We start from the raw sequence: 12,185 nt of genomic DNA, 5'->3' as shown, positions 1-12,185 counted from the left end.
GCTGGTGGGTTGGGCGGGGAGGAGAAAGGTTTTTTTTTTAAATTACTTTTACACTTTACTGAAACAGTCATTCATGATGCAAAATGGATATGCGTTAATACGCACATCCATTTTGCATCATTCGATTAGTATACTTCATTGGCTGGATTGGACAAAACCTGGGAACGAATCAGGAACCATTAGATCTTTAGAAACGATCATCACTTACAAACGCAGATGGACTGGAAGCACGACCAGTAGATTTAAAAGCCGTCTAATGCATAATGAGGAACAACCTCCCATTTAAAAATTTTCATTAAATTTGATCCAAAGTCATTAGAAACCAATTTAGCAAGATTCCATACATTTCAATTTCTTAAGACCCATTAAGTTTAAGGTCTAAATTATAGACATTTTACTTTGGCTTTAAACTTCCCCATTTAAGTAAGGGAGAGTATCCCCACACCACTCGCCCCACACCAAAATTAAATTTAAAACTAATGTTCCTATTTACTTGCCTCCACACGAGGGGAGAGTTGGGCACAAGGTTGATTTTTAATATGGGGAAAATCCAGCTCCCCATAAACGAGCAGTCTGGATAGGAATAAAAATTGTCTCAATCAGGAGTGAGGACAGAAAAGGTGAAGTGCAGCATCAGAACAGGTACTACACTGTGATCTTACTTATATAGTATTTTTGATGTAGTCTCTCTTGAAAAATACACAAAATATCCAGTAATTATCGAATCAATACAAAATTTCCAGCGATTATTAAGTGAAGAACGAACTTTAAAATGGTGTATTTTTATTTCATAATCGATATATATATATATATATATGTACATATATATATGTACATATATATAATATATGTACATATATATAATATAATATAATATAAAGCTGTGTGTGTCTGGTCACGAATAGGCTCCATATGGTTAACTATTTTAAAAAAACTGATTACATATAATGATAGAAGATGTATCGAGACACAGGATTAGGTATGTTTGATCTGGCAGAACGGTGGTTCATTAAAATTGTGGGGTCTGCGTTCGCGCCTGGTTCACAAAGTATGGAAATAAAAAATTTAAAAATTAAAAAAAAAAAAAGTTTACAAGTGTTTTTGATATGGATGTACATAAGAATACTTTGATAAGTATGTTTTAACTTAAATAGGGATGGTATAATAAAATTGTGGGGTCTGCGTTCGCGCCTGGCCTCCATAGAATGGAAATATGTCACAAAGTTTAACAGGGTTTTTTAATATAGATCCACAGAATACTGTGATAATTGTTTCAGTGTGAACAGATATGGTATGATAAATTATGGGGTTTATCTATTTTATTTTTACTTTCATCATATTTTGCTCTAGTTTTGATACCCTGAAATTGAAGCTTTAACACCACACACCCGTACAAACACCTGGGAAACGCCGGGTACCCCTCGCTAGTACTTTCATAAATCAAAGTCCATTTTCTGTTGGCTGTTTTTGAACCCAGTCAACGACGGGTACTTTTGCGAATATATATATATATATATATATATATATATATATATATATATATATGTATATTGTCTACAACCCCCTTTCTTTATTTGTGGATACAAATATCCTTAAAATAACTAGCCGAAACTGAGCAAAATATATTGTATTGTGGGGAGGGTGAGGATTGTAGAAAAAACAAACAAACAAAAAACAACTGCGCACGTATCAGGTTTTAAGGTTGAAAATCCGAATTTTGAATGTTTTAGTTTTCATCTTTTGTGTTTTGAAGTGTGAAATTCGTTGAAAATGTTAATAATTATCTTTCAGATTAACAAAAAAAAGTGATATATTTTTGCGAAAAACACTACTTTTAAATCTTTGAAAAATAAATTAATAAGTTTCTTTTAGTGAGCTCAATATTGCTAATATACGACTAAATGGGAAATGCTTTGAAGAATCGATACCAACAAAAAAAATAAATAAATAAAATCGATAAATAACTGTGCATTTTGGTAAAATAATTTCTTTTGGTAATTTCTTGGGTTTTTGGGGTTTTTTTTACATGTAGGTCACCACTTATCAAGGCCCGGAGGCCACTCAGGGATAAGGGTTATTGCATGTACAGTAATCAATGAGATGTATAATAGTAATCATTAGTATTGGAGATTTGATAGAGAGTCTTAGTTGAGGGGGGGTTGTCAGGAATTTGTTTATGTTGGACTTGAGGACATCCAAATTGTAGTAAGGTGGGAAACAGACAAACGGAAGAGAGTTCCACAGTCGTGCATTTCTGAGAAATTTAGGATTTAGGCACAGATAAAGAGTGAGGAAAATTATTGACAGTAGTTTCAGCCAGATGGGTGTTTCTCATGAAAGATTGACGAGGGGGGACCAGAGATTGGAGCTTATACGAGCACCTGCCATGGAAATAACGATAAAACAAAGACAGGCTCGCAACGTCTCTTCTGTGGGAGAGAGGCTGCAGGGAAGAGAAAAGGGCATCCCCCACTAAGCTACAAAGTCTATTTTGTACTCTGTCAAGGCGGGATAGGCTGTTTTTAGCAGATGTGGCAGCAGTACTCCATCCTTGGATGTACTTGGCTTTTATACAGATAGAGAATTGCATCAGTAGTGAGATATCTTCTGGAGCGGTAGAAGGATCCCACCATTTTCCCAGCGTCCTTGGCAACAGACCTGATGTACGTATTCCATTTCAGATCAGGAGTAAAGTTCAAACCTAGAAACTTGTCAAAACATGGAGCCCCCCCAAGACGAGAGCCATCCATTTCAATTGATGTCAGATGGGGATCAGAGCGTTGATGATGTAAAGATGAAAGCTTGGTTTTAGATGCATTAAAAGTGACCAGCCACCTCTTCCCCCACCCTACTACGTGCTCAAGATCAGAGGAGAGAGAATTAGGGAGAACTTTGTCATTTACGGCCTTTGATGTGTTGCCATAGATGGTCGTCTCATCAGCATAGATGTCAACAAATTATTTAAGTATGTGTCTTGGGAGATCATTGATGTAGATCAGGAAGAGAGTTGGGCCCAGAATGCATCCCTGGGAGAATCCAGTATTTTTACTGTGGGCCTCTGATTTCAGCCCATCAACCACTACTCTTATGAACCTATCGGAGAGAAATGATTTAATGATTGAGAAAACATTTCCAGTTATACCGTAGCTGGAAGTCTTGTGAAGTAGGCCCTTATGCCATACCTTATCGAAGGCCTTCGATACATCAAGAGCAATTGTCCTGGAAAGGAAGCATTTGTCAAGAGATTCACTAATCACTAATCCTGCGAGATATAACCATTAGCACATCTGCTGTAGATCTTGCGGAGCGGAAACCATATTGCATGTCACTAAGAAGGTTGTTTCTGCTCAGGTGGTTGACTACTTCTTTATTTAATATGGATTCCAACAACTGGGATTGGACCTCTAATGGGTCGTCCGAAAACTATAAGAGCAGGAGATTCCTTCGTCTCTGGGTCGATGGTGTTGCTGTATATTAGCATCGCCCGTTGAAACTTGTCCACATTGATGGACCCTCCTGCCGAGGTGTTATCAATCAGCATTCGTTTGACAGTTTTGACTGCAATTTCTGCTCTGCAGTTGGCATGAGGGTTGGCAACAGAGGTAAGGCGATGGTAGACTCCCCATGATCGGAGGAAATTCTGAGTCTTCCCAGCAATAAACTGGGGTCCCCCGTCAGTTGTCAGCTCCTCAGGCACTCCGAAAGTCACAAAGACTTCTCTTAGGCGCTTGATGAGGCCATCTGTTCCATTCTCTGCTTGGAATACCATTGGCCAGTTAGAGTACCGGTCGACCACCACAACATAATCATGGTTGTTGTATGTGAAGTAGTCGCTGGCGATCTTGTGAAACGGGTACTCTGGAGGTGCGGCGTTAAAAGGTAGCTGCATAGCATTAGACTTTGCAATCTGATGGCAGTGGGTGCAATTGGGCCAGTAAACCGAGTTAGCCGCGCGGGCACACATGAAGCTGATTCCCTGGTGGGCCGCATGCAGGGCTTCTAATATCTCTTGGCATAATGTTGCCGGCACAATGATGCGGTTGCCAGCAAGGATCACGTCATTAACGGTGCAAAGGCTGCTAGAGATGTGGTGGTACGGCCGGAGTGCGGTCTTTAGCTGTCGGCAGTCCAAAGGAAATCTGTCCTGAATCAGTCGGTGTAATTCTTGTAGGTCTGCGTCCGAAGATGTAGCTTCCCGCACCATGTCCCAGGAAACCACATTAGTGAATGCATAAAGAGTGTTAGACATGGATGCGTGTATCCCATCATCCTCTCCAATATCTGCGGTGTCATCTGTGTTAGAAGCATCATCTGCGTGGCCGGCGGCAGCAGGTGGGTACCGGGAGGCAGCGTCAGGTCCCAGGTTCTTCTTTCCAGAGATGTGGATGACTTCAAAGTTGTAGGAGAGAGTCTTTTCCTTTAGATTCAACAGACGGCGATTGTCTATCTCCGTCAAGGAGCGATCATTGAGTATCCCAACCAGCAGCTTGTGGTCGGTAGCCACAGTCAAGTAACGGCATCCGAGGATGTAATACCGTGTTTGGTGCAAGGTGTAGACAACAGCGAGGGCTTCTCCCTCAATTGGTGCAAACCTGGATTCTGCCGCATGGGTGAAGCGGCTACCCACCAGGCAGAGCTTCCAGCCCTCCTTGCAGCACACAGGCGTCCTGGTGGCGCAGTCATAGTACTTCTGCATTATGAAGTACCCGATGCCAGTGACCGACCAATCGGTTAACAGACAGGTTGGGCGGGATGGCTGGAACAACCTCACTCCTTCCTTTATTTCCTCTATGATCTTGTGCTTGGATTCAGTGAATATCTCATTCAATTCCTCCGTCCACTTAAATTTGGTGGATGGTTTCAGGAGATGCCGGAAAGGCTGCATGCGCTTGGCGATGGAGAAAACATATGCTCCTTGATTGACCAATCCAAACCAAGCCCGTGCACCAGTGATGTCCTTCGGGGTAGGGAAATTCCGAATTGATTCCAAGAACTCGTCAGACGAGGTGACGTTAGTGAGCGTGATCTGGAGGCCCGCAAAGACAACAGTCCCTTCGGCGAACTGGAACTTTTTGGGGTTGAGGGTAATCTCATTTCTGGCGCAGAGGTCCAACCACTCGCATGCCTGAAAGAATGATGCCTCAACTGAGTCAGCCCACATGCACTTGTCATCCACGCACTTAACATTGTTTTTGAAGTTGGCGATAATAGCATCAAATCGCTGGTTGTAGGCGTCGCCACTGGTGAGGAAGCTCTGTGGTGCCACCTTGTAACGATAGCAACCCCATGGGGTTATGAAGGTTGTAATGTGGCGATCTTCCTCTCGGATGGGAACAGAATGGTAACCATTCCAAGCGTCCGTGACAGTCTTCCGCGTGTGCTGGGGGACACGATCTGCCAGATGGAATGGACTCTCCACATGGTGTGTCTGCCTCACGGACCATCGATTCTGTGGCTGCAGATCCACTATTCTTCGAGGGTAACCGTCAGCTTTTGCGGTCACCACCATGCGGGAACACCAGGTGGTCGGCGTGTTGGGGCTGACCTTCTCTAGGACGCCGATAGTGACGTCTCTCTCAAGGTCATTATAGACCTTATCCTGCCAGTGTAGAGCGACCAATGCAGGCTTATGAATGACGACTGGCTTTGCGTTGGGGTCGATATGGAGCTCCAGCGGTTATCACTTCATCATGGGAAGTGGCTGGTGCTCGCATGTATTAAACGTTGTTGATGAATAGAAGTCAAGCAGCCATTGCTTCAGAATTGGCGCATTTTCATCGGTGGGCACAATACCTGTTGGAAGCTTTGTTGGTATAGGTGGTGGTAAATCTGTGCATTTTGGGCACGAACACTGCTTATATTCATCTTCCACTGTAGTCAGGGAGTCTTGAGGCCAACTTACTGGCACAGTTGGGAAACTGGCAGGTATGGCCCCTAATGCCACTAGTGCTTCACGACAAAGGAAAGCTTTGCTGATTTTCCTAGACACATATAACAACTGCTTTGTTGTTTTTGGTGTGCCAGATACATCAGCTGTGGATACCTCCACGAAGATACCTCCTTCAACCCCTAGATCCTCCTCGATAGCACCTCGCATAGACAATTTGACAGGGAATATGTCAGTCTCAGCGATGCCCATCGCAAGTGCTGATCTGATGGGTATGATGGAACTCTGACAACCAGAATCGGCCACCATAGGTATTTCGATTGATGTGGGGTTGGAGGATTTTAGTGGGCAGCCAAGCTTCTTGTGGTCATCTGGTAATGGGATGAGCTTCACCATCATCATTGGGTGGGGCTTAGAAGGTCTAGCGATCCATTTGCCTTCGTATACATGATGTTCGATTGACTTGCAGCTGCTAGTTAAGGGTTGATGAGTCTGGACGGTACAAAGCTGGTCAAATAGTGTGCCAGCTTCGTTATCCCCCATGTGCAAGGTGTCATTACTGTACTTGGGCTTAGCCTTACGGCGGGGGTTCTGATGGCACCACCTGGAAGATCTGTCTCCGTGGCCCCATAACCCGCAGTTCAAGCACTTACTGCAATTGGTCGCAAAATGGCCTTTTACAGAGCACTTGCTGCATGTTACAGACCAAGCACTGCAGGACTTGGCTCTGGAATTCCGGTCGTTTGACTTACCATACTGTAGTTCTTTGCAGGCCCAGCACTTGCTCTGTTTGTTGCTGCAAGATGGTTGTGACTGGTGGGGTTTGTCCTTGCCATGGCTCATGGCCACGGTAGTTTCTCCAACGGCTGCCCTGGTGGATTTACCCTGTTCCTTCTGGGCTATATAGGCAACAGTTTCTGCCAGGGTTCGGTCTGTTTTGGGATCACCCAACAGATCAGAAAGAATCTCTGGATCAGCAATACCACGAATGAGATTATCCCTAATAATCTCACTGCTATAATCATAAGTGTGGCCACAGCTCGGTTCCTTACACTTTGCTGTGTACTGGCATAAAGCGGACTGACCCCTGAGAGCGGCAAGGAAGGTTCTGATAGGAGTACAGGGGCCTATGTCATCCTACTGAGTTTGATGCGGTGGACCAGAGTGCGGTCCTCCCTGACTGCCAGGCGCCTTATAGCAGCAAGGAGGTCTGCTTCGGTCATTGATGACACATCTTCCTGCAAGTCTGTCAAGAGGTCATTCATGAGGTTCCCATCACAGCAGTGAAAGAGGGCCGTGGCACACATAGCATCAGTGATAGCCATGCCGGTCTTATACATAGACCATTGTCGCTTGAAGGACGACCATTGATCGGGGGGGTTTTTAGCACCAATAGATGGGGACTTGAGCTTAATTTTGATGATGCAAGTTGGCCTGTGTATCAAAGAGGGATCCACCTGTTAGGCGGACTGACACAGAAAGGCTGAATGCTGGCAGCAAAAAATTACTAATGTGTTAAAAAAATTTTTTACAATTTTGCTCAGGAGGCCAGGCACAGGGGCAAGTTAGGTTCAGTAGTTCAGGTCTGGTAGGATTAAGTATTCTGCACTTTCCCTAATATATTGTTAATTATTCTGCACTTTGAACTAACAGTTTTCAGTGGTTAAAATCGACACTCTGCTCTCAAAGCTTGCTACTCTAACATCCGTCACACTGCTGTCAAATCTTGCTAAGTATTTACAGATTTTGAAAGAATCAAAATCAGGAATGGTATCGGAATCGTGAAAAATATTGAAACAGTCCCATCATACATAGAACTATGGATGTAAGGCTTTTACCAAAAAATGAACTCATGATGGTAGACACGCCATAAAATCTACCTACTAACCAAATCTTTACTTGGAATTGGGGCTTACCTTTTTTGTTGAAATTATAGCTGAAATTACTCCTTTCTACTTTCTCATAGCATCAGTGTAGGGATGGGCATTAAAAGTGAAAATAATGTGTCTCTAAAGACATTCTGTTTTTTAATACATTTAATTATTCCACTTTGTTTTTTCTTACATGAAAATTTCTACTGTCTTTTTATTTTTTCATCCACAACTTCATAGTGCTATTTTTTGCATTATTGGTCACTTAGTTTCGACTATGGATATAATTGAATCCTCTTGTTTACCAGTATCATAAAAGTTGTAAACAAATGAATAAATTCATGTAAACGATATGGTTCCCTCCATCCCCATTAGCGAGTTTGTTACTCCCCATGGTTTAACATCAGATGTCAGGGCTCTTAGTTGATAGCGACTGGCATCAGAGTTTCGAATCTGAGTTGATTTTTTTTTACAAAGGAGTCACCACTTATCAAGGCCCAGAGGCCACTCGAAGATAAGGGTTAATAAGTATAAAGCGATCAATAGGACAATGACATAGTAATTGTTAGTTGTGGAAATTTGGTAAATTGGATTACTTTAGGGGAATGGCTCATCAAGAATTTGCTTACGTTAGACTTGAAGATGACCATATTATAGTCAGCCGGAAAGCAGGCAAATGGAAGAGAGTTCCACGGGTGTGCATTTCTAAGAAAGAAGCTTTGTTCATGGAATCTACGTTTAGGTTTAGGCATGCATAAAGAGTGGGGGAAATTATTAATAGTGTTTTCAGCTAGACGAGTGTTTCTTATGAAAGTTTGGTGAGGGAGGACCATAAATTGGAGCTCAGACGAGCACATGAAAATAACGATAAAGCAGAGACAGGCTTGCAACGTCTCTTCTGTGAGAAAGAGGTTGCAGGGAAGAGAAAATGGCATCCCCGCTAGGCTACAAAGTCTATTTTGAACTCTGTCAAGGCAGGATAAGATCTTTCTAGCAGTTCCTGCCCAGATGTGGCAACAGTACTCCATCCTTGGACGTACCTGGCTCTTATATAGGTAGAGAATTGCATCAACAGTGAGATATCTACTGAATCGATAGAAGGAACCCACCATTTTCCCAGTGGTTTTGACAACAGATTTGATGTACATGTTCCATTTCATATCAGGAGTAATGGGAAAGCCAAGGAGCTTGTCAAAACATGGAGCCTCCCCAAGATGAGAGCCATTCATTTCAATTAATGCCAGATGGGGATCAGAGCGTTTATGATGTGAATATAGAAGCTTGGTTTTAGATGCATTAAAAGTAACCAGTCACCTCCTTCCTCATTGTACCACATGATCAGAAGAGAGAAAATCGGAGAACTTGGTTGTTTATGATCTTTGATGTACTGCCATAGACGGTAGTGTCATAAGCATAAATATCTACAAATGATCTAAGATGCACTCCCTTCTGCCTAGCCACACTAATGAGTCAGGAAACGATGAAACCGTTGTCTGGGTGTGACTGTCAATTAATCATATTAAATATATGAACTCGCTAAATATTAGTGTGCACCAAATATATTGTTATGGGACAGAAAGAATTGAAGATTTCCCACTTTGGGATTTACAATGTGATTTGAATCCTGGCAATACGCAACTAAAACGTGTCTGTAAGATAAGGAAAACATAATAAATTAAATTCCCTAAGTACTGATCTGCGTCAGTCAGACAGTGCTATTAGTTTTATGATGTTGCACAATGACTATGCTTCTCTCTCTCTCTCTCTCTCTCTCTCTCTCTCTCTCTCTTTTTACTCAATATCTTTCTTTGTTTTTATCCATTTCTCTTTCCATTTTCTTTTTCTTTTCATTTTTTCTCCATTTTCTTCGTTTTTTCTTTCCTTTCTTATTCTTTCCTTATTTGTTTTCTTTCTCGTTTTTTTTCCTTTTCCTTTTTTCTTTTCTATTTTCTCTTTTTTCTTTCTCTATTCTTTTTCTCGTTCTCTTTTTTCTTTTTTTCTGTCTTTTTCTCCCTCTTATTTTTTTTTTCTTTTTTGTTTTTTTTTTCTCCTTTTTCTTTATCCTATTTCTTTGCCAGTTAACCGCCCGGCATTGCCCGGTCATACAGTAAGCTTAAACATGATATTTTAATTAATGCAGATTAGGTATATATTATTATAGAATCCATTTTCTATTGATTGTTATATATATTACAAGGAATAATTTGTTCGTAGATTAATTCGCAAAAAATAAATAAATAAAAAATAATAATGTTAATATCGTTCATCAAAGTCTGTGTTTGTTTACAATATCACGTCAGCTGATATTTGGACTTGACGATCTGAAATATAGTCCTTCTTCCGTTATAGATAAAAGAGAAAAATTTTTTTCAAAGGACTATTTTGCGTTACGCATACGGTGTAACGTAAAATATTCCCCTGTAAAAATTCTTCTTTTTTTTATCTATAGCAGAAGACAATGTTTTAGATCGGATTTTTTTCGATTTTTGATACTTCGTGGATGAATTTCTGTACAAAACATATCTAAGAGCACTGCCAGAAATATGAATTACCTTTGTGTGAAATTTGAAAAATATAGTCTTAGTCGTTTCGGGACCTATTAGGAAGGAACTCTCTCACACACACACACACACACCCACACAAGATGACTTTAATATAATAAATATAATAGTGTATATATATATATATATATATATATATATATATATATATATAGATCACTTTTTATATATCAATGTATTTATTACTGCTGTGATATTAATCATTGTTACCGTGTTATTTTCATGTTTCATATTAAAATTTCCTTTTTTCAATTTACCGTTTTTCAGCTTAATAAATGGATTTCTCAGCAGGTAACTGTCATTTCCTTCTAGATGTGGTTTTATCGTTATGTGAATCTTGGTGATTGGTGGTGTCTTGTCTATCTTTTTATCTCTTTTTTTTTTTTACTATAAGGTGATCAAGTAAGGGAGATAACTCGTCTCAATTTTATTTTTTCAACAATTGATTTGAACAAATGTTTTTTTTACGTTAACATAAAACAGACCGAATGCTGAAACAAGCCAAAATAAAATGAAGATATGGAGGATATAGTAAATGTTTACTTTAGAGTCTTAAATCAGTACAATTTTTGCCCTTAATGAATCCAATGATTTACTGTTCAGGGGATTAGTTTTGCGTACATAATTTAATGTAAAATGATCCCCTACTTCTCGGTCATTATAACTTTTAATGGAAGTAAATCAACTTTTTTACTGCTAACCCTCAACCCCAAAGTTACCAGAGTCTTGGTCATTGTTTATGTGGCTTGTATAGTCCTGTCCTGTGCATTTTTATGAGGCTCACCCTTCCAGGCTTTGCTTTCTCACTTTTTGAGAAGAGATTAGTTCATTGTTATTCGCCTGACACGCCTCTACTGGGTAATGCTGATAGAACTGTACAGCCACATTTGCAGGTTAGAGTGCCTTTCCTCTAGGGCATTGGTCTTTACCGATCTTGTGTCACATCGTCCCATCATAGGAAGGAGATAAACATCAGCACTAAGTTTGAGTGATTTAAAAAATGTTTTTATCTTCAGATCAAAACAAATAAATCTTTGTTTCACGTCTTCACTCTAAATAGTATGGTTCATGAAGGGAATCAATTGTATCGATTTAAGACTTTAAAGTAAACATTTACCCCATTTTTTCTCCAACCTTCGTTTTACTCTTTGTTTTATTGTTTCTTAACAGAAAGTCATTGAAAAAATAAATCCAAAAATAAGTTGACATGAGTTATCTTCCTTACTTTAGCACTTGAAATTCAAAAAAGGTCCATCTTAGCATTTTATTTTTTTTTTATTTTTTGTTTCATGTTTTTCGCGTTTATAGATTTTTTGTTTGGTTATTTTCTTTTTAATTCTGTTAGAGGTTTTAATGTTTGTTAGTTTGTCTTTTTGATTTTTTTCTGTCATTTTTCGTTCGTCTGTTTTCTTGCTTTTCTTAAAATTGGTTTATTCGTTACATGAAATTTTAACAATAGCTGAGATTGCTGCAAAAATGGTTGCATCATTCTACTGCTCGAGAAATTTCTAAACTCCTTGTGCCGCCCTCTACCTATATCTCATATACATCCCAAGATACGGTACAGCATTTAATTTAAATCAATCAGAATGCATTTCTATGTATTTGTTTCCTTTTCATTTTCAATTTCTTTCATATTTATTTCTATATTGTGATAAATGTTTTTTTTTCCAATGTTAATCTGAAAAAAAATTAGGATTTTTTTCCAGAAATTTTAGATAAATAGTGATAATTTGCACTTATATAATCTGGAGTACTGTTCTCATCTTGAATATTGTTCTCACAAACGTTTAAGTCGATGTAACCTCTGACCTTCCGGTACATCTTGTTGAACTTGGAAATCTGTAGGAAATTTCGAACTGAACT

At 39.8% G+C, this 12,185-nt stretch overlaps 1 protein-coding gene across 1 annotated transcript in view; it reads left to right on the top strand.

Annotated features, from left to right (window-relative positions):
* The window catches only part of LOC145291250 (uncharacterized), a 1,874,965-nt gene that overhangs the window by 720,979 nt on the left and 1,141,801 nt on the right, over nucleotides 1-12,185 (top strand). Inside the window, exon 4 of the mRNA XM_080136855.1 lies at nucleotides 10,587-10,611. Within this exon, the coding sequence (XP_079992981.1) occupies nucleotides 10,587-10,611 (25 nt within the window). The remainder of the gene's footprint in view (nucleotides 1-10,586; nucleotides 10,612-12,185) is intronic.

The sequence above is a fragment of the Euprymna scolopes genome, chromosome 12 (genome assembly GCF_053919585.1).
Source record: "Euprymna scolopes isolate OS-2025 chromosome 12, ASM5391958v1, whole genome shotgun sequence".
NCBI lineage: Eukaryota > Metazoa > Mollusca > Cephalopoda > Sepiida > Sepiolidae > Euprymna > Euprymna scolopes.
The sequence above is the reverse complement of the archived record's forward strand: the minus strand, read 5'-3'. Positions and strand labels throughout refer to the sequence as shown.